This window comes from Chrysoperla carnea, chromosome 2, assembly GCF_905475395.1.
Source record: "Chrysoperla carnea chromosome 2, inChrCarn1.1, whole genome shotgun sequence".
Taxonomy (NCBI): domain Eukaryota; kingdom Metazoa; phylum Arthropoda; class Insecta; order Neuroptera; family Chrysopidae; genus Chrysoperla; species Chrysoperla carnea.
In genome coordinates this window covers 6,449,464-6,468,688 of record NC_058338.1, presented here as the reverse complement: position 1 = coordinate 6,468,688, position 19,225 = coordinate 6,449,464, and the positions used below count along the sequence as shown (strand labels likewise).

Here is a 19,225-nt window from a genome sequence, read left to right as displayed (position 1 = left end):
CTCTCTTTAACCATGATAAAAAAATGAAATTGATCGATTGATTGCTGAGTACTAACCAATTATGGGTCTTGTATTATCAATTTGTTGATTATTATTATTAATATTTGGTTTAATTGTTGTACGTCGATAGTTATTTAAATTATTATAATTAAAATGTGTTTCATTCAATTGTATATTAATTATTAACACAAAAATTAATATTAAAATGGTATTATTCATTAATAATTGTTTCGACGACATTTTTCTTGTCTTGATTTGAAATATATTTAAATATATTGATGATTTTATACAATTGGATTTTTCATTTTCCAAAAGATAATAAAAAGTTAAAAAAATTTTACATTAAAAGACATGGATTTCGATTATTAATCGGCTTCAAAAAAGGAGAAGGTTCTCAATTCGACTATATTTTTTAACCGACTTCAAAAAGGAGAACTTTCGACTGGGTGAACGATTTTTATGATTCTTTTTTTATTTGAAAGCTGGTGCTTCTTGTATTGTCTCATTTGGTCCAGTTCTGACAATGGCATCCGTGAGAAAACCATAAAAGTCTTAAATTTGCAATAAGTATGCACGACAAGAGGACGAATAATTCAATATCACGCCAACCCATTTCGATGATTCTTTTTTTAGTGACAAATTAGTTAGGGTACTTCAAATTCACTTAAAATCACTAATAAAAAAAAAACTTTTAACAAAAAGAAAATCGACTTCAAAAGAAAACTTTTCCAAAATAAATCAATATGCACTACAAAGTAAAAAAATATCGATAATATAATATAGTTAAAATTATTGTTATTTTTGGAGTCGGTGTCAGCAAAACTGTTCTGTCAGAGTTATTTCCTTGGCTTACACCGAATCCAAAAATAACAAAAACTTTAACTGCATTATATTATCGTTATTTTTTTACTTTTTAATGCATATTAATTTGTTTTGGAAAAATTTTTCTTTTAAGGTCGGTTTTTTTTTTTGTTACAAGTTTTTTTTTTTACATGTCATAAATTAGACGATCATGCTTACTGCGATCATCGCCGAGAAATTTCTTATAGGTGTAAGGCCAGTGAATATTTTTTTGGATTTATTTGCAACAAGCCACAACTCGTAGTTTTCCCTATGTGTGATCTACACAGATTTGTCTAGGTTGAATTTCATAGATGAATGGATGCTCTCAATATACAAATAATAACAAAAACAATATTTTTATAAACAATTTTTTTATTTTAAATTTATATATATATATATATTTTTTTTTTCATTTATTATTCTTATATTATTATCAATCATTTTTTTTTCATATTAATAATAATGAAAGTTTTTTTTTTATTTTTTATTTGAAAACAATCGTGATTACATCGGAAATATCCGTATTTGGACCCCACTGAGCTCTATATAATTTATAATATTAACTATTGTGTGTGGCTTTTTTTATGCGTTATAAACAGTTCGTCTGATGAGTGTCTATTTGTCCGCCAATATTTTTTTTTTTAAATAAATTTTTTTATACAAGTAGTTTATTAATATTGGCAATAATGAAAGAGAAATAATTCAAATAACCTTGTCTTTTTAAAATTCGATGTGGACAGAGGTAACTTTCGATATTACCTATATAGCGACCCCAAATTTTATAACGACCGGGCCGTTTACGGACACCATTAACGTATAAGTCCAAAAATCACACAAAATTCCTAGGCTATCGAGCTTTTTATTATTATTTATCGTTCAAAGTTGGCTGAAAAAATGAATAATTCCATTTTTTTACTAATTATTAATAAAAAAAATAGTTACATGTTTGAATAAATAAAACAGTATTGACGTATTAACCTCCGTTGAGGCTGCGAGCCAATCGGTTTCAATGGAAATTTGCATTATAATATAGTGAACTTCAGCTGAGAAACAAACCATTTATCATTATTCATATTATATTATCATTTCTCCGTGCGATGGCGTTACGAAAACGAGGTGATGGCGTCACTGCCATTTGAATTTATAGTTTAGAAAAAATTTCGAAAAAAAAAAAAAAAAAAATAAAAAACAATGCAACTTCTCTATTATAATTCAACCCCTATTGTTTGAGAAAACTGTAAGCTGAATATTTAGAGAAAGGAGAAGGTCAAAATCGAATAATCGAATATTTACGAAACTACATGGATTCGGTTTTCCCTAGTACCTAAATGTGTTGTAAAATACCGAGATTGGAAGTGCGAAAAACTATGAACTCGTATATTTGGAGTGGCTTTAACACTAAAAAAACGCCATATTGCATTGAAGCCTATCATACTTCTCACCGAATTCTAAAATGACAAGAAGTTTTTTGTATTATTATCAATGAAATATTTCTGCGTTAAACAATTCGTCTCAATAAGTCTGTGCGTCCGTCAATATTTTTTTCAATAAATTTTTTTTTATACATTTTTATATAATTTAATAAATAATAATATATAGAATTTTCGTATAACGTCGAGTTTTTAAATAACAATTAGTAATTAATTAAACATTTCTATTAAAGCAGGTGTAATATTTTTTTGTAATTATTTTTTTTTAGTAATTTTTATAATTTTTTTTTTATATAAATATCTAATTGTAAATGAGATATATAATAATTAATAACTTTTTCAAATGGGTTTTTGTTTTTCTTTTTTTTAAATAATCTGTGACAGAGTGCTTTGCTTATTGTAATTATTTCGATTTTTTACAATTTTTTAATTGATCTATGTTTCGAGGATGCTTTCTAAATGTATGAGAGTTAATTAATTCGAATTTTTTTTTCTGAATTATTTTGAAAATTATAAATATTGATATTTAATCTTAGAAGGATATAATTAAAAAATAATATTAAGATTGTTTCAGATTCGAAGCCAGTTCCAGCCAGTTTTAAACAAAATAAAATTAGAAAGGTTTATTTTTATGTAGAAGACAGTTATTCAATTACAACTTTTGTCTTTGTGCTCCAGATATGTGAGCAACAACCTCAAAAACATAGGAATAATCAAGCATTTAACAAAATTTTGCCACATATTACGATTTCTCTGCAAGTTTTCACTGTTCGTTTAAAATTCGATTAAAAATGAATCATTCAAAGATAACATTTCGCATAGATTTAGATTCACATCATAATTTTAAATATTTTAACAAAAAATAAATAAATTAAAAAAAAAAACATATTATTGAAGAAATGCCATCACTGGGATTTGAACCCAAGACACTTTATTCAGCACCACTTATTTATCAATGATTCTAAACACTATGACTGACCTATTTCTAAATTCTGTATTAAGAAAAAATCACTTATAAATTAATGAAAAGTAATAATTTATAAAATAAATATTAAAAATAATTAAATAAATATGTTTAAAATTCAATTTTATTTCACTATTTTTTATTTATTTTTTCTGTTAAATGCATTAATTAAAATTATGTGAAATTGATTTAATAACATTGGCAGTGTAGTATAGGTGTGTGTGACATTTTTGATGTGTTTTATCAGTTCATCAAACCTATATTAATTATGAATATTTTAATTTTATTTGTTCTTGTTTTAAATAAATAAATATTAATTATGATTTTATTGATTATCTGTATCGACTTTAAATATCTTTTAAACAATTTTTTTTTGTTCGCACATAAATAACATATACACATATTCGTTAATTTATGACATTCATTTTTATAGTTCGATTTAAACAAATAGAATTCAAAAATGGTACGTGTAAAAGTGGTATTATGTGCGAGTCGGGCTGAAATTTGTAGTTTGCAAAAATTTTAAACATTCTAATTAACTGATTTTATTCAATTTTTTAAAACATGCTTTAAAAATTTTTGCTCGATATCCGTTCTTGTTTTGGAGTTTGTGAGCTCATGTAGATGGACAGACAGATGAAAATAGACTAACTACTATCTATTACAAAATTTTGTTTCTATCATGAATATGTCTAAGCGTTATAAACTCTAAATTAGTTAAGAAAATTTATAGAAATTTTCCACTTTAATTAAAAATTAAACAATAAACAATAAATATGATCACTTTTGTTTGGAAAAAGAATTATTCGATTTTAACTCCTAAAATGTAAGCGCCACGAAAAAGAAGTCATCCATACTTGTTAGACTGATTTTTTCATTGAATGAAAAGACAAAAGATGCCTTTTTTTACATTTTATTATACATTGTAATATGCTGTGCCATAGTCATTGCTCCCTTAGTCTGTTATAAAATTGCGATGCATTTCCGTTAAATATTATAAATCTATGCGAACTAACACCTATAGTCCTTTTTATATCGCTAGATAGATTAAAATCCCATAATACCACTTGTACTCAATACGAAAACCAATTATTTTACATGCTAGATGTCTAAAAATACAATAAAATTTAATGTAGATAAAACAGACATCTGCAATAATAGATATTTTTAATTAAAATAAAATTAATTAAAAAAAATTTTAATTTATAAAAAGAGAAATATATTTTTTTTGGAAATATTTTTAGTTAATGTTTATTTATTTTTTTTTAAAGTAACAAATAAATTAAAAATAATATTAAAAAGAAAATGAGATCGATAAAGTAGATACCAATATTATAATTTTAAGTGTGTTTCACATAAATGTTATGAATATACTTAACAAATACATTTATTTTTTAATTTAATAAACATTAATATTATTTATTAATTAATTTTAATTAATTAGGTATGTTAACTATTGTGGTTTTTTTTTAGGTAACAGTACACAATGTTTTGGCTACATATTTGATTTTCTGTCAGTTTTTTAAAATTTAATCACTTATTTTTAAATCACTTTTTACTTTTTCGTTTTTTTGTTGTTGAAATAATTGAACTGTTATATAAACAAATGAAATATATATATATTTTAAGGATAGTAATAAATTGATTTTTTTTTTTGGTAATATATTTTAATTTATTTATTTATCTAAATATTTTATTAAAAAATATTTTAATTAATATTTTAATATCTAATTGTTGTATAGAAAATTTTTTTTATTAATTGTTATTATTATTATCAATAATAATTATTAAATTCTTATAAATTTAGATTGGAAAGAATTAAATTTTTTTATTTTAATATTTTAAAAGTGTTTTTAAATTTATATTTTATTAAATTTTTCGTTTATTATCTGTTTTAATTTTAATTTTAAAAGAAGGCATATTAAAATTTTTTTTTTATTAAGTTTTATTTATAAAACTAAATGAGCTCGCTTATAAAAAAAAAAAAAAAAAAAAAAAAAACACGGAATAGATTTATAATCAATGTTACTAGACGAAGTATAATTACAGGTCAGCACTCACGTTATGAGCATTTTGCTCACGGTCGGCTTAAATCATACTCAAAGAACTTTTATTTTTCAAATTGTATATGTGATTGCAACTTTTTCTTTCTTCATGCAACTTTATCTTTTTTCAAATTATTAATTTTTTAGATTTTGTTCAACCTATCTAAAGTTTTAAAAAATATATTTTTTTCAAGTCCTTCAGAAATTGTGAGAATTTTTCTCATCACGAGAGTAAAGGTATAAGCAAAAAAATATAACTTTTCGAGCAAGTTCGTGTACTTTCGTTGGTCTAAATTGGAACCACTGAAAAAGCGGTTCATTTCTTGTTTAATAGTATAGATTTTGATCGCCAGTTGGCGGGATTTATCTGATTTAAATTCGAATATTTTAATTGGCCTTTAAAGTACAAGTATTGCCATCTGGTAGTCGAAATTACAGCTAATGAATACGGGTTTTCTTTTAATTTTAATTAGTACGAACTATTATCGCCAGTTGGCGAGTTGCAAATAAAAATAAAACAGTTAAAAACGAGCATGAACGAGCCAATTTAGATGATGAATGATTTTTTCGATATTTAAAAAGTGTTTTAATTTGTTTATCAGTTTAGAATTAGATAAATAAATTAATTATATTTTTTTAATAAATAATGAATTCGATTCGGTGATGTTGTATTTGGATTCGGATTCCGGTGTTTGTGTGTTGTTTGTTGGGATGTTCTCGAAATTTAAATAATATAATGACATACAATTGTTGTTGTTGTTGTTGTTGTTGATTGTGCTCGTGTATAATAATGTTTAAATTGACTACCAACATTGTATGTAACATTGTATGGTAGTGGGGGGTGTTGTTAAATGACAGATTCTTTATTACGTTCATGTTCATCTAAACTGGATGTGGATGATGTACATGCTTGATCATCACCACCATTATTATCATTATTACCATTGCCATTACCATTATTACTATTACCACTGTTATCATTACTATTACCATTTAAATGTTGGGTGCTAGCACCAACACCCCCACTACAAATATGCATTTCAATATCAGCGATACGTGTTTCTAGATCCCATTGTTGATTCGATAGTTTCATACTCATTGCTGCATTCTCCGTTTCAACTATGTGCAGTTTTTCTTGTAAACGTTTGATTTCGGCTTCAAGCGCTTCATGTGAACCACTAGCACCACCGATACTTGTACCTAGAAAATTAAATTTTGATCGTGCTTATAGATCACATCAAGAATTTTCTGCAATAATCTATGAGGGTGATCTTTAATTGACCTTGGATAAGTGTAGTACGAGATTAAGGCTATCTTTACCAAAAGACCTCGCACAAATTAGATGTAATCTGAATTTCTGTCAAACTTTTTCAAATTTTGGAAAATGATAGTTTAAGTCATTCTAAAGAAAAGTTTCCATGGCTACACGTCATGAAAATGACAGGATTTCATGTTATAGCTAAATGAAAGTTGGAAAATCTACTCATTTGTAACATTTACAATGATCAAAATTGTACAGCCTTGATAAAATATTATTCTGCAACTGAATATAAAATAACATTTGATTACTCGCTTCCTGAGTGGTTTTTCATTGGATGAAAGATATCTTTGAATATCTCAGAAATTAGGCATAGGATCGAAATTTAGCAAAGACGTTTTTTGTTTGTCATGATGAGCTTAATCTCGTAGTAGAGTTTTCCAAGGTTCTTTAAAAATCACCCTGTATATACAAATACACATATTAGTTAGTAATAACCTAATAAGAGTAAAGGTGTAGTGCCATCCCCACCCCCACCTAATGATTGTCCATCCGATAAACCCGTAATACTATCACAACGTATGGATGATGGTGGTATACTAATTGAACCTGGTGTACCAGGCACACCACCAGGACAACTTCCTTGACGTCCATGCCTCTGATGATGGTGATGATGATGATGATGTATTGAACTAAATGCACCACTACTAGCTACACTGATTGGACTATCTGATGGTCCAACTACACCGCCCGATGTTGTTGTTGCACCACCACCTCCAGTACCACCTGCACCCCCTGCACCACCACTATACCGATGATAGCTGATGACATCATCATCTAGGATATTATTATCCAACATTTCCATCGGTGAGAACATCGATGAATGTTGACTATGTTGATAAGATGGCGGTGCTGTACCACCACCGCTAGATGGTAACGTGGGAACGGTGTGTATCGGAGGGATCCACATTTCTTCTAACGGTATACGACCGCGAGATTCGATTAAACCAGGTGTTGATTGACTGCGACCCATTGCAGCTAAAAATATAAACGAAACGTTGGTAAAACCCACTTCAAATGGAATAATAGTCGAATACGTAAGCCGGGATGCATAGAAAAAGTGGAGAAACAGCACCGATTTTAATGAAACTTCTTGTAACGTGTTTCTAGGACCCCAAGGAACATTCAGAAGAGGACATAGGGCCCAGCGAGGAGCATATATAGTTCAAATTTTTTTGAAATACTAATTTTGGCTTAAAATTTTCATTTAATAGATATTTTTGGTCGCTGAATTCGAATTCGATGTCAGATTACATGAATTTAGTCACATATTCCAAAAATTGTGCCGAGATTCGTATACAGCAACTAAAAATACCTACTGGATGACAATTTTAAGCCAAAATAAACATTTCAAAAAAATTTGGACTTCATATGCTCTCCGTTGGGACCCTACACCCTTTTCTGATTTGGTTAAGATGGCTGAATGTTCCATAGGGTCCTATAAACACGTTAAAAAGTTTTATTAAAATCGGTGCTGTTTCCCCACTTTCAACATTTTTTCCCGGCTTATTAACTGGACTATAAAACCACTTTTAGTTTTATTGTAGAAAAACTTTTTTCGTTTTTAATATTAAAGGTAGAATATAGTGCTTGTGAGAAGTTGAAATTTTACATTATTTATTATTAAAAAATAGAAGAGTGGCAGTGCTAGATTCAAAGGATAAACGTTAAAGGATAGAGTTCGTTCCCATATACCGACCGCGATGCATGCAAAAATTTCGTTGGTAAGAGAAATTGGTGGGGCAGGGGGGAAGAAGTATTTAAAGGTATATATAAAAAAATTACACATTACCTTTTTCTAATGGTGCTCGTTTATATTTCTCTAATCGTTTAACAGCAATCGCTTCTAATCGTACACGAGCGGCTGGATATTCTTTTAATACATCCCACATATCTTTTTTACTTAATACAAATAAATCGCTGTAGCCAACAGATCGAACACTTGCTGTACGACGATTTCCTTTAAAAATTTATTAAACATATATTTTAATTTAAATCAATTAAAATTTAATCCAGAAATAATTTAATTCAAATTCAAAATTAATTAAGCAACAACATGTACAATCAAAAAGTTTAAACTCTTTTATATTTATGCGCAATAAACAAACGAACTTTAAATACTCGGGCAAAGAATATTCAAACGTAATTAAATTACAAGTAATAAAGTAAATAATTAATTCTTTTTTTAATTAGTAAAGTATACGAAAATGATTATTAAATGCACAGAAGTTTTTTCCAAAAAGATTTCCATACTAAATTAAAATTAGCTTCAATAAAATTTTTCAATTACTGTTAAGCAATCTAGATTTAATACAGATATCTGTGAATATAGTAAATATACATGGGTGTCAACGAAAAGGCAAGATATTGCGATATTTGGTGGCTAATTTTCAGGAAACGAGTTGGCTTTATTGCGAGAGATAAAATTTTAAATACAAAACAGCTTTTTTATTGCTAACTGGTAGTTTGAGCCCGCAAATGGCAACTGTCGATAATAATTTGTACTAACTAAAACAAAAATTGGATCAGTTTCCTGTAGTTCCACTGTCAACTACCAGATGACAATACTTGTTCTTATCTTTTTTAAAAGCCAATCGAAATTAAACAGAAAGTGAACCCGTTTTCATTAATTCCAATTTTTTCTACCATTTTTTTTTACCATTTATCAATAAGCCATCAAATTTGATTATAATTTGAAAAACATTCGGGAACTCATAACACATCCTTTGTGGGAGAAATCCTTGTAGAGAATGGCGGCCGAATTCTAGTGGTTCAAATTATCTGAAATAGATCCGAGAAGTCGATCCCTGTATGCGGTTTTTGGGCGATATTTCTAACTCTATGTATCCAATCACCAAATGAATCTGATTTTTGCATCTTTGGTCAAAATTACCTCTATGAGTTTTATGAGTTTTATCAAAATCGGAGCCTAAAATTTTTTCGAAATTTTTTGAACAAAAAAAAATCGAAAATATCAAAAAAAAAAAATTCTGTTTCAGAATTCGATAAAACTCAGTTATAAGGGTAATTTTGACTCAAATAATTCAAAAATCGAGGTTATTTGACGATTAGGCTAGTAGATTTTGAAAAAAACGAGTAATGGGATCGATTTTTGGCGATATCTCAAAAATTATCCTCCCAATCGCTAAATGTACCCGATTTTTGAATTTCTTGGGTCAATTATACCTTAGAAACTTTGTTTCATGAAATTCCGAAACAAAAAAATTTTTTGGATTTTTTGCAATTTTTTGAAGGGGTACCCCTTGGAAAAAATCGAAAAAAATCAAAAAAATTTTTCTGTTTCAGAATTCGATAAAACTTAGTTTATAAGGTAATTTTGACCCAAAAAATTCAAAAATCGAGTTCATTTGACGATTAGGCTAGTAGATTTTGAAAAAAACGAGTAATGGGATCGATTTTTGGCGATATCTCAAAAATTATCCTCCCAATCGCTAAATGTACCCGATTTTTGAATTTCTTGGGTCAATTATACCTTAGAAACTTTGTTTCATGAAATTCCGAAACAAAAAAATTTTTTGGATTTTTTGCAATTTTTTGAAGGGGTACCCCTTGGAAAAAATCGAAAAAAATCAAAAAAATTTTTCTGTTTCAGAATTCGATAAAACTTAGTTTATAAGGTAATTTTGACCCAAAAAATTCAAAAATCGAGTTCATTTGACGATTGGGCTGGTAGATTTTGAAAAAATCGAGTCCTAGGATCGATTTTTGGCGATATCTCATCTCTTAATCGATCGATGAACATCGATTTTCGTGACACCCTATAATAGTTTATAGTAAAATGGGTGGTTAGGATTGAAAATGTAACTTGTGAAAATGAACAAGAAATATTGAATGTGTGTGAGAAAGACAAACATACAAAATTCAAAAGTCATCTTGCTCAAAACAATATGCTTCTCAAATCATGCATTCCAAAATGTGCACAATGCGATCGATGCAATATTCAAAATGAACGAAATAAGAATGAGAAAAACTTCAAAGAAAATTAACTTTAACTTCAAACAACAGTTAAAAAACAGTATTATAAAAAAAAAACGTTACTTTTATGAAACAAATAAAAAAATATATATAAAAATGATTGAGATATAAAATGAATCATTCTCGGATTCGATCGAGTTCGGACGATGTTGTTTGTTTGGATATTTACCAAGATGTTTACCTGCGGTTCCCATGTTTAATATGCTGATCTCACCAAAATAACTGCCAGCTTTTAACGTTGCCAAAACGGTTTTACCATTATCTGCCACAACTTGTAAACGTCCACGATTTACTATATACATTTCTTTTCCAACTTCGCCTAATCAAAAAAAAAGATAAAACATATTTTATTAGTTATAATTGTTTACTAAATTCTATAAAACGTCAAAGTCTTTTAATTATTATTGATGTTTTTTATGATACCAGAGCGTAAATATAGTTCCGGAATATAATCGAACGTAAACGATTCCTTCAATACATTAGAAATAAATCGTTCATAGGGATTCGATTTTTGTTTTATTTGGGTAAAATACTCTAAGGAAATAAAACAAAGGATTTTTATCTAAATCGAAGACTTTTCCTTTTTGCAAAATTTTTTTTTGGAGACAGAATATGAAACCGCGTTTCCAAAAGTAAGAAATGAACACTGAATAAAAGCGTACCTTTTCGACAAATATAATCCCCTGGTGAAAACAATACTGGACGCAGTCGTAAAACAAGTTCACATAAAAATCCTGCTTCTGTATTTTGAAAGATTTCCACTCGTTTCAACGTATCCAAATGTACATTTATCGCAATTTCCGCTTTCAATTTATCCGGTAAACATGATACAGCTTTTTCCTCGTCTGAACATTTCTGTGTTAACCATAAATAATCAAACCATTTAATCACTTTCACTTGTAAATGATTTGGAACACGTCTCATACGCATGTACGTTTTTACACCATCTAACTTTGCTTGAAATTCTTTTCGAGCTGCCGATACGGAAGTAACGATATTCGCAACATGTCCCAAAACCGTAGCGAATAACATTAAACCAAACAATAATTGTAAAATTACAAATAAATATTCGCCTTTGCTACGTGGTCGCGGTAAATCACCAATTGTTGTTAACGCTAGCGTACACCAATAATAACTTTGTAAATACTGTTTAACAACATCGGCACTCTCCGAATCACGGAATACCCAATCTTTTGATCCAAAACCATTATTCTTATAGATTATATGATATAAACAACCATTCCAATGGAATATCACTAATAAATAATGTATTAAACTTGTCGAACGAAATAAATTCGGATAATTTGTATGACGTTCTGTACGATCCATAAACGCCCAGAAACGGTAAATTTTCACTAAGCGAAATGATCGTAAAATTGAATTGAAACCAATTGACAAGTATAAAAAGTCTAACGGTAATAAACATAAACAATCTATGTAAAATGTTGTGGAATTCATGTAATGATGCCGTAATTTGGTACTATCGGTTTGAAGGACACCATCTTCTAAATATCCGGTACGAAAATGGAATACAATATCAGCTAAATATAAAAAATCTGATAGGTAATCTAAGGAGAACCATACTGCAAGTGTTTCACCTACAAAAATAATAAATTTCAATCATGATTAATCATATTTAGTACAATCAAAAAAATGTAACAGATTAGGCAAAAAGGAAATAAACCGTTCAGTTTTTAGTAAAACCTGGTGGAATGTGTTTCTTAGTTGTGCAAATGTTTTAATCAATACAATTAATAAGCCAGAAAAAAGGATCAAAAGTTAAAAAGTGGGGAAACAGCACCGATTTGAATGAAAATTTTTGTAACGTGTCTATACGACCCCAAGGAACATTCAGCCAACTTAACCTAGACAGAAAAGGGCATTGGGCCCAGTAGAGGGGCATATGACGCCTAAGTTTTAGTTGAAATGCTTATTTTGGCTTAAAACTGCCATTTAGAAGGTATTTTTGGTCACTGAATACGAATCCAATGTCAGATTACACTAATTCAGTCAAGTATTCCAAAAATCATGCAATTTTTGACTAAAAATTCCACTTTTTGTGCACAAAAACGGAAAACTAAATATTTATCGCCAAAACGGTTATCAAGGTCTACGAATCTGATGTCAGATAAGCGGAATGATAAATGAAGATAAATATTGCTAATAAATAATAAATTGTAACTACTCGGTAAATGAAACGGTCCATGTAAGGGACATTAACGCTAAGATGTTAGCGTCACGAATAAAAAAAATGATTTTTTCATTAAATGAAAAGACAAAAGATACCTGCTTCATTGTACATTTTAATTTGCTGTGCCTAGTCTTTTTTTGCTTACCTATATTTCTTCCCTAGTCTTTTATAATTGCAATAATTTTCCCAACTTTTTATAGGTATAAACTTTGTAGTTTAGTGTTCTTAAGTAACAGATTAATAGTCGCTCCGAGAAAACTACAGAAATCTGGCGAAGTTAGTATTAAAAAAGCAAGATTCCTAACAGGAATCTATCAGAGGTCTCTGAAATTGATTAAAAGTTTGGTACTTAAGCATCATGGTCTTCAAAGTTTCCAAATTATGGAAATGTTACTTAGTCGACTACTCATCTACCTGGAGTAACTTTAAGACAATCATCTTTTTTAAAGAAAAAGAAACCCCGATGAATGAGGTATTTAATATGTACTTTCTTGTGGCAGATAAGCTTCTTCAGATCAATTTGGTATTGTGATATGAGATTATTCAATACCGAGCGTTATGCAGACTAAAAGAGCGAACCTTAAAGTATCTTAGCTTAACGAATAATGAATAGTAATTTTTTCTCTGATTTTTTCAGTTTTTCTTCGTGTAAAAGTCGTATTAACTTACCATTAATTTCTTGAAATGCAAATCGATAAATAATCACCCAAAAATTATATAAAAATGCTAACGATACAACCATTGACCAATAGTAACATAATCGTCCAGCCGGATCAAACACAAATGACCAATTTGGTGCACCCGTACGAAATCTAGAATGATATGTTTCACCACGCCGGAATCCATATCGACTTTCCGTACCATTACAACTCGATGCCGTTGAATTTAAATGATTCGTTGATTGTACATTTGTTCCACCCGCGGACATTGAACTACAATCGTATCCAGAACGCCATGGTGGTCCTAATAATGGTGCATCACCGCCACTTGATGCTGCAGCCAATGCTGCTGCTGCTCCTGAAGGTAATTTTAAGCGTCCGCGTAAATCACGCCGACGAGTTTTTCGGGATAAATCTAATTCACTAGCTGCATTCGAGACAGCATGTAAACGTTGTATTTGATTGGTGGTCGTGCATGTGGTATCACCATGGTGCAGATAATGGGAGGGTTCGTTGAACGTTGTCGTTATGTTATCATCTGCATATGAGGTTGGTGCACCCGCCGAATAATTTAAACTATCACGGCTTGTGTAGTGATGTAGGTAATTTTGACTAGATACTAATTGTCGTGTCGATTTGCTCATTCCAAGTTTACCACTTACTAAATCTATAATAAAAAAAATAAATTTTCTTATTTACTTCGCACAAAAAAGAACTTCGTGCCTTCACGGGTAAACAGTTTTCGTCATCACCCGGCCATTTCCAAGGTCGAAAACTTGGATTTAACATTGCCTTTACATTGCAAACAATTTATCAAAGAAACATTTTGATTGAATCAATTGTAATAATTGATTTTTGTATCCGAAATTTCACTGTCATTCGTAAAAAGGAGAGTGTTAATTTTCCGAAATTTCCTTGCAAAATGACTACAGAAAGAATCTTTTTCAGAAAGTTCTGCCACATTCTTCGGTGGTCTTTGTCCCTCCATCGAGACAGATGTAAGATATTAAAGTTTGACTTAACTTACCTAATAAACTTTGACGTGATACAGATTTAATTCCTCTGGCAATTGTTTCACAACTATGTTTTGTCGAATTATGGAAATATTGGTAGTGATGGTGATGGTGTGGTCTAGAATGTGTTCCAGGATGATTATTTATATGATGTTGATGCTGTGATGAATCATTTAATGCACTACGTCGGATCGGTGGCGATGACGATATTAATATACTTGAACTATTTGCATCTAATCGGCCGCTACTATCACCAAAACATGTATTTCGTATTTGATCTGGTGAATGATGTCCAACACTATTAGCACCATGTGATGTACCACGTGATGATGTTATTATACCAGGAACTAAACGAGGTCCATTCACTAATAATGGTCCACTACCATATTTAACATGACACGGATCAGCATTACTTGAAACGATAGCGATTTCATCTAATTCGTGAGTACTATCTGGCGTAATAACGCCACCACCTGATGAACTCACCAGTCTGCTATTACTAGAGGTGGGAGCACACCCACCTGCACCACCACTTTGATATGATGATTGATTTCGTCCACGAAAGGACAATACTAAACGCTTGGCAGTGGACATGGAGATGCCAGCTTATGCTGGCTTTAATTTTATTATATTTATAAATATATTATTAAAATTTTTTAAAGCTTTTTTGTATCGAAAGCTTTTTCATCAGTTGAATCAATCCATGCATCTTGCTTCCTAGAAAGTTCAGTGATCAGAGAATTTTGATTCGTATTTTTAACTTATAGACTTGGAGACACTAACAATAAATTTCGAACAAATTTTTTTACAGTGTAAGGCATAATTTTATTAGCTACAAGCTAATTTTTCATCTCGAATATCACCTTTGAGTTTTGATAGTTTTTAGTTCGAAATTTTGTGAGAGTGCCTTAATATTAACCAAGAATAGGCGAGAAATTTAAACCATTAAGACGTATAGATCCGACAAAATCCGTCGTTGAGCATGAATAATTTTACGCATGGAAAAGTTTTGCAGGATCACGTTTAAAACATGTCTCTAGGTAACCTGGCAGGATATTGTTTAAACTAATTTTGGGGGATGAAAATCATAAAAATCACGTTTTTTCAAATTTTACGAGAAAAATGTCTTAGATCAAAGTTTTCGAAGGCTTTGGGACAATATTACTTATTTGTTACAAAAAAATTAATTTAAAAAATATCTTAATCGGGTTAACCACCGGCAACCTACACTTTTACGTTCAGGAGTATGTTTCCTGCAAAAATTAATTATACTCAATGACGGATTTTGCCGGGTCTAGTACAAGAAATGGACTGTGATTGACAAATTGTTTTTTAAAACCGCAGTACGTCGACGCGTCAACCCTTGTTAATGCAATATTGCGGTAGCTATTTCGTGTTAGATCAACCCGTGTTAACTCAACACAATGCTGCTTTAATCGATTTGATGGATTTGTAATAATTTATCAGTCCAAATAAATATCCGTCACTTACTCACCTAATAGAATATTCTCTCTGAATAAATCATATTAAAAACCACTTTTGATCCTGTAACCAATCTGGATGGATCTCACTGTTAATTAACAATTATTGTCCATAATAAAATCGTGCGGTTGCTTTTTTTTTTTGTTATTTTTTTAAAAATATACTAAGATACAAGTGCATTGGAAGAGAACGATTTTGTTGGTTTAATTATTAATTTTAATAAAATTATATTTCTATACAATTCCAGAATAATGGAAGATGGATTATTATTATAATTATTATTATTATGATAGGAATCGTTAACCGTGATTAATAAATGATTATTAAAATTATTGTTCAAATTAATTTTTAATCGTTTTTCTATTTTAATAATGATTTCTTCTTCCTTCATAATTATTTCGATATTTTAATTTCGTTTTCATTTAATTAAAGTTTTTTGTGTTGTTGTTTTATTAATTAAGTAAATTGAAATCTATTAATTTAAGAAAAGGATGTAAACACGATTTATTATTAAAAAAAAAAACTATAAATATAAACACTACACCAATAAAATTAATTAATTGATTCTGTTTATCGTTTACAAGGTGCTTCAAAAATATGATTCCTAATAATTTTCAAAGAATACTTAAAAAAAAAAGAATTCATTAACTTTTTTAATGTTTCTGGTCAACAAAATTTAGTGTTTGACATTCCTTATCCGAAAGATTTCGATATATCCTAAAAAAGAAACAAAGGACCTTGCAAAGATTAGATAAGAAAATGGCTTTCTGTGAAACTTTTTCGAACCCACTCTCAAATATTCTTTGGACCATTCTGATCAAAAGCTCTCTCAGGGCCACAACATTTTTAAGGAGTAGTTTTCGAGCTACGAGTGATCAAAGCTGCGAATATAATATGGTTTTAGTATGACTAGGAAATTGGCTTTCTGTGAAACTTTTTCAAACTGCCTCTTTGATCTACAATTATCAATAAACTTTAGGCGTATTTTCTTTGTACCCTGTACATACAATACAAATAAATACAATTTTAAAAAATGGTGTTGGCGCAGGGAAGCACTATTTTTAATATAAACTACTCTTTGTTCATTATTAATTCAGATTTTACGCTAAAATTACGGGGGAAAGTTTTAGTAAAATACCGCAATTTTTTTTTATTAAAACAAAAGTTTTTTTCTTAAAATTATTTTCGATTTAAAAATTCTATTAATAAAAAAAAAAAATATGGGAATAGCAAAAAAGCTATAATTATAAACTAAGAATCTTTTTCATGCAAGATTTTTGTATTTTCTCGATTTCGATTTCTAATAGGTAGTTGAACACTTAAAAACCTCACGTGACTATGCCGCAGGGCACAACTAGTAAATAATAAATTTATATATATATATATATGTATATATTATCGAAATAGTTCGGGCATATCGAGACACAATGAGATATCATTGACCTTTAGGATTTGCAGTCGTGTGTATTGTGTTTCGATTTAAATGCAGTATATTTTCCGAGATAATTAATTACCGGATTGTACCCCCCTTTATCATTTATTTATATACACAAAATGGATATATTATATATATATATATACATAAATGAAAATTTCAATTATTCATCATCAATTTTGACGTAATGCGTATAAAATAAAAAAATAACATCGCCAGACAAGATTTATTACACTGTTTTATTTTTTAGATACACTGTAAATAATTAAATACACCGATTAATGATTTTTGAAACTCCCTGTAAGCGATTAAACACAATTTTTCGGATTTTTTAAAAATAATTTTTGATTAATTTGATAATTTAGTTTTAATCACTTCGCTGCAGCTTGATTTGTGTATACAATGATGTTTGTATGTATATATATTTGAGAGAGCACTTCACTTTTTATTTTTTTAAGTGTATTCTATTAATAAAACACAAACCCACTGTACAACTGCACTATTATTATTATATTTACAGTTTAATTCCGCCATTATATATTAATTATATATATTTATTTTGTTGTATTTAATTTAAATAGTTTTTTTTTTTTGGGATGTTTTCTAAAAATATTTTTTTCCGTTTCAGAATCATGTTGCCGCAAACAGAATCGCACCATAAGATAGATAATGTGTGATAAATTTCACCATGATCATCGTCATACTCATTCAGAGTGGTTCGTTTAAAATCGGTATTTACAGTATGTGTCGACAATCGACAGTCACTCTTTTCTCTGCCATGCATTTGCTGTATATATATATATAGATATATATGGAGAAAATGTATCTAGGGTCGGAATTCTAGTTGATGGACATTGGAAAATGAGGAAAGACACATTGACGGAAAAGTCTATAAACAGAAACGTGGGACAGAAAGGGTACTTTGTAAAATTATATTAATTCATGCTTCAAATTTCGTGAGTCTACCACGCTTCCTTTTGCCGAGTCTACCAATCTCCTACCTCTCTACGACTTTTTTCGAATTCGCTGCGTTCTTAAATGAGTTCGCTGACGTCATATTTAAGTTATCGGTCTGGAAAAACGCAGCAGGAAATTTGTCGGACACTATGACAACTTGATAATATTAAAAATTTTTTAACAATTCAACCACAAAATGAATAATGAATTTTTGTAAACAAAAAAATAGTCTTGAGTGTGTCAGAACAGGTGGCCATGAATTGTATATCGTGAAAACGTAACAAATACACAAACAAACATCACTCCTTACACATTTATAATATACTAGCTTGATACCCGCCCGGTTCACTGGGCTGAAAAGTAAATACCACCGCTTTAAAGCATCCATCTCTCTTGATCTCACTTATCCCCCTTCTATAACACTCGAAGGAATTGTTTTACACAGCAATATGCACAGTTTTCAATTTTTTTTAAGTTTAAACTAATCATAATTCATTGAGTATATCAGAAAATATGAGAATTAATTATATCAGAAAAGGTAGCCATGAATTGTTTGATATTTTCTATTTTAAATTTTTAAAGTTAAAATTTAATTTAAAAAAAAGATATATCTTTATAAATTATAGCCAATGTGTTATTCTGGTGTATGAGCTATATTGTTGCACAGTTTCATTAAAATCCATTTACTAGTTTTCGCGTGAAAGCATAGCAAAAAAACAAACAAACATCCTTACTTTAACATTTATAATATATAAGGATAAGGATAGGGATAGGGATAAATAATCTGGGACCTGGTTAGTATTCTGATGTTGATGACTAAATATGGAAGACACGTTCATTGAATTAGAGAATTATATTTTTGCAAGAAGGTGGTACATTTGCTCCATCTCGG

The 19,225-nt window shown here is 29.4% G+C and overlaps 1 protein-coding gene across 2 annotated transcripts; it reads right to left on the bottom strand.

The window, feature by feature from the left end:
• Positions 1-5,939: 5,939 nt before the first annotated feature.
• On the bottom strand, positions 5,940-15,060 carry LOC123292320. Of its 2 annotated transcripts, none has more exons than XM_044872931.1 (7): positions 14,474-15,060; positions 13,457-14,113; positions 11,259-12,194; positions 10,766-10,915; positions 8,393-8,560; positions 7,039-7,578; positions 5,940-6,482 (listed from the first exon to the last, which is right to left on the bottom strand). In XM_044872931.1, exons 1-7 carry the CDS (start codon positions 15,051-15,053, stop codon positions 6,130-6,132), a joined length of 3,384 nt encoding a protein of 1,127 aa, XP_044728866.1. In that variant the 5' UTR covers positions 15,054-15,060; the 3' UTR covers positions 5,940-6,129. The 2 variants fall into 2 exon arrangements, with proteins under 2 accessions (XP_044728866.1, XP_044728867.1); XM_044872932.1 differs by having other exon boundaries at positions 5,940-6,460; positions 7,047-7,578.
• Positions 15,061-19,225: the final 4,165 nt, after the last annotated feature.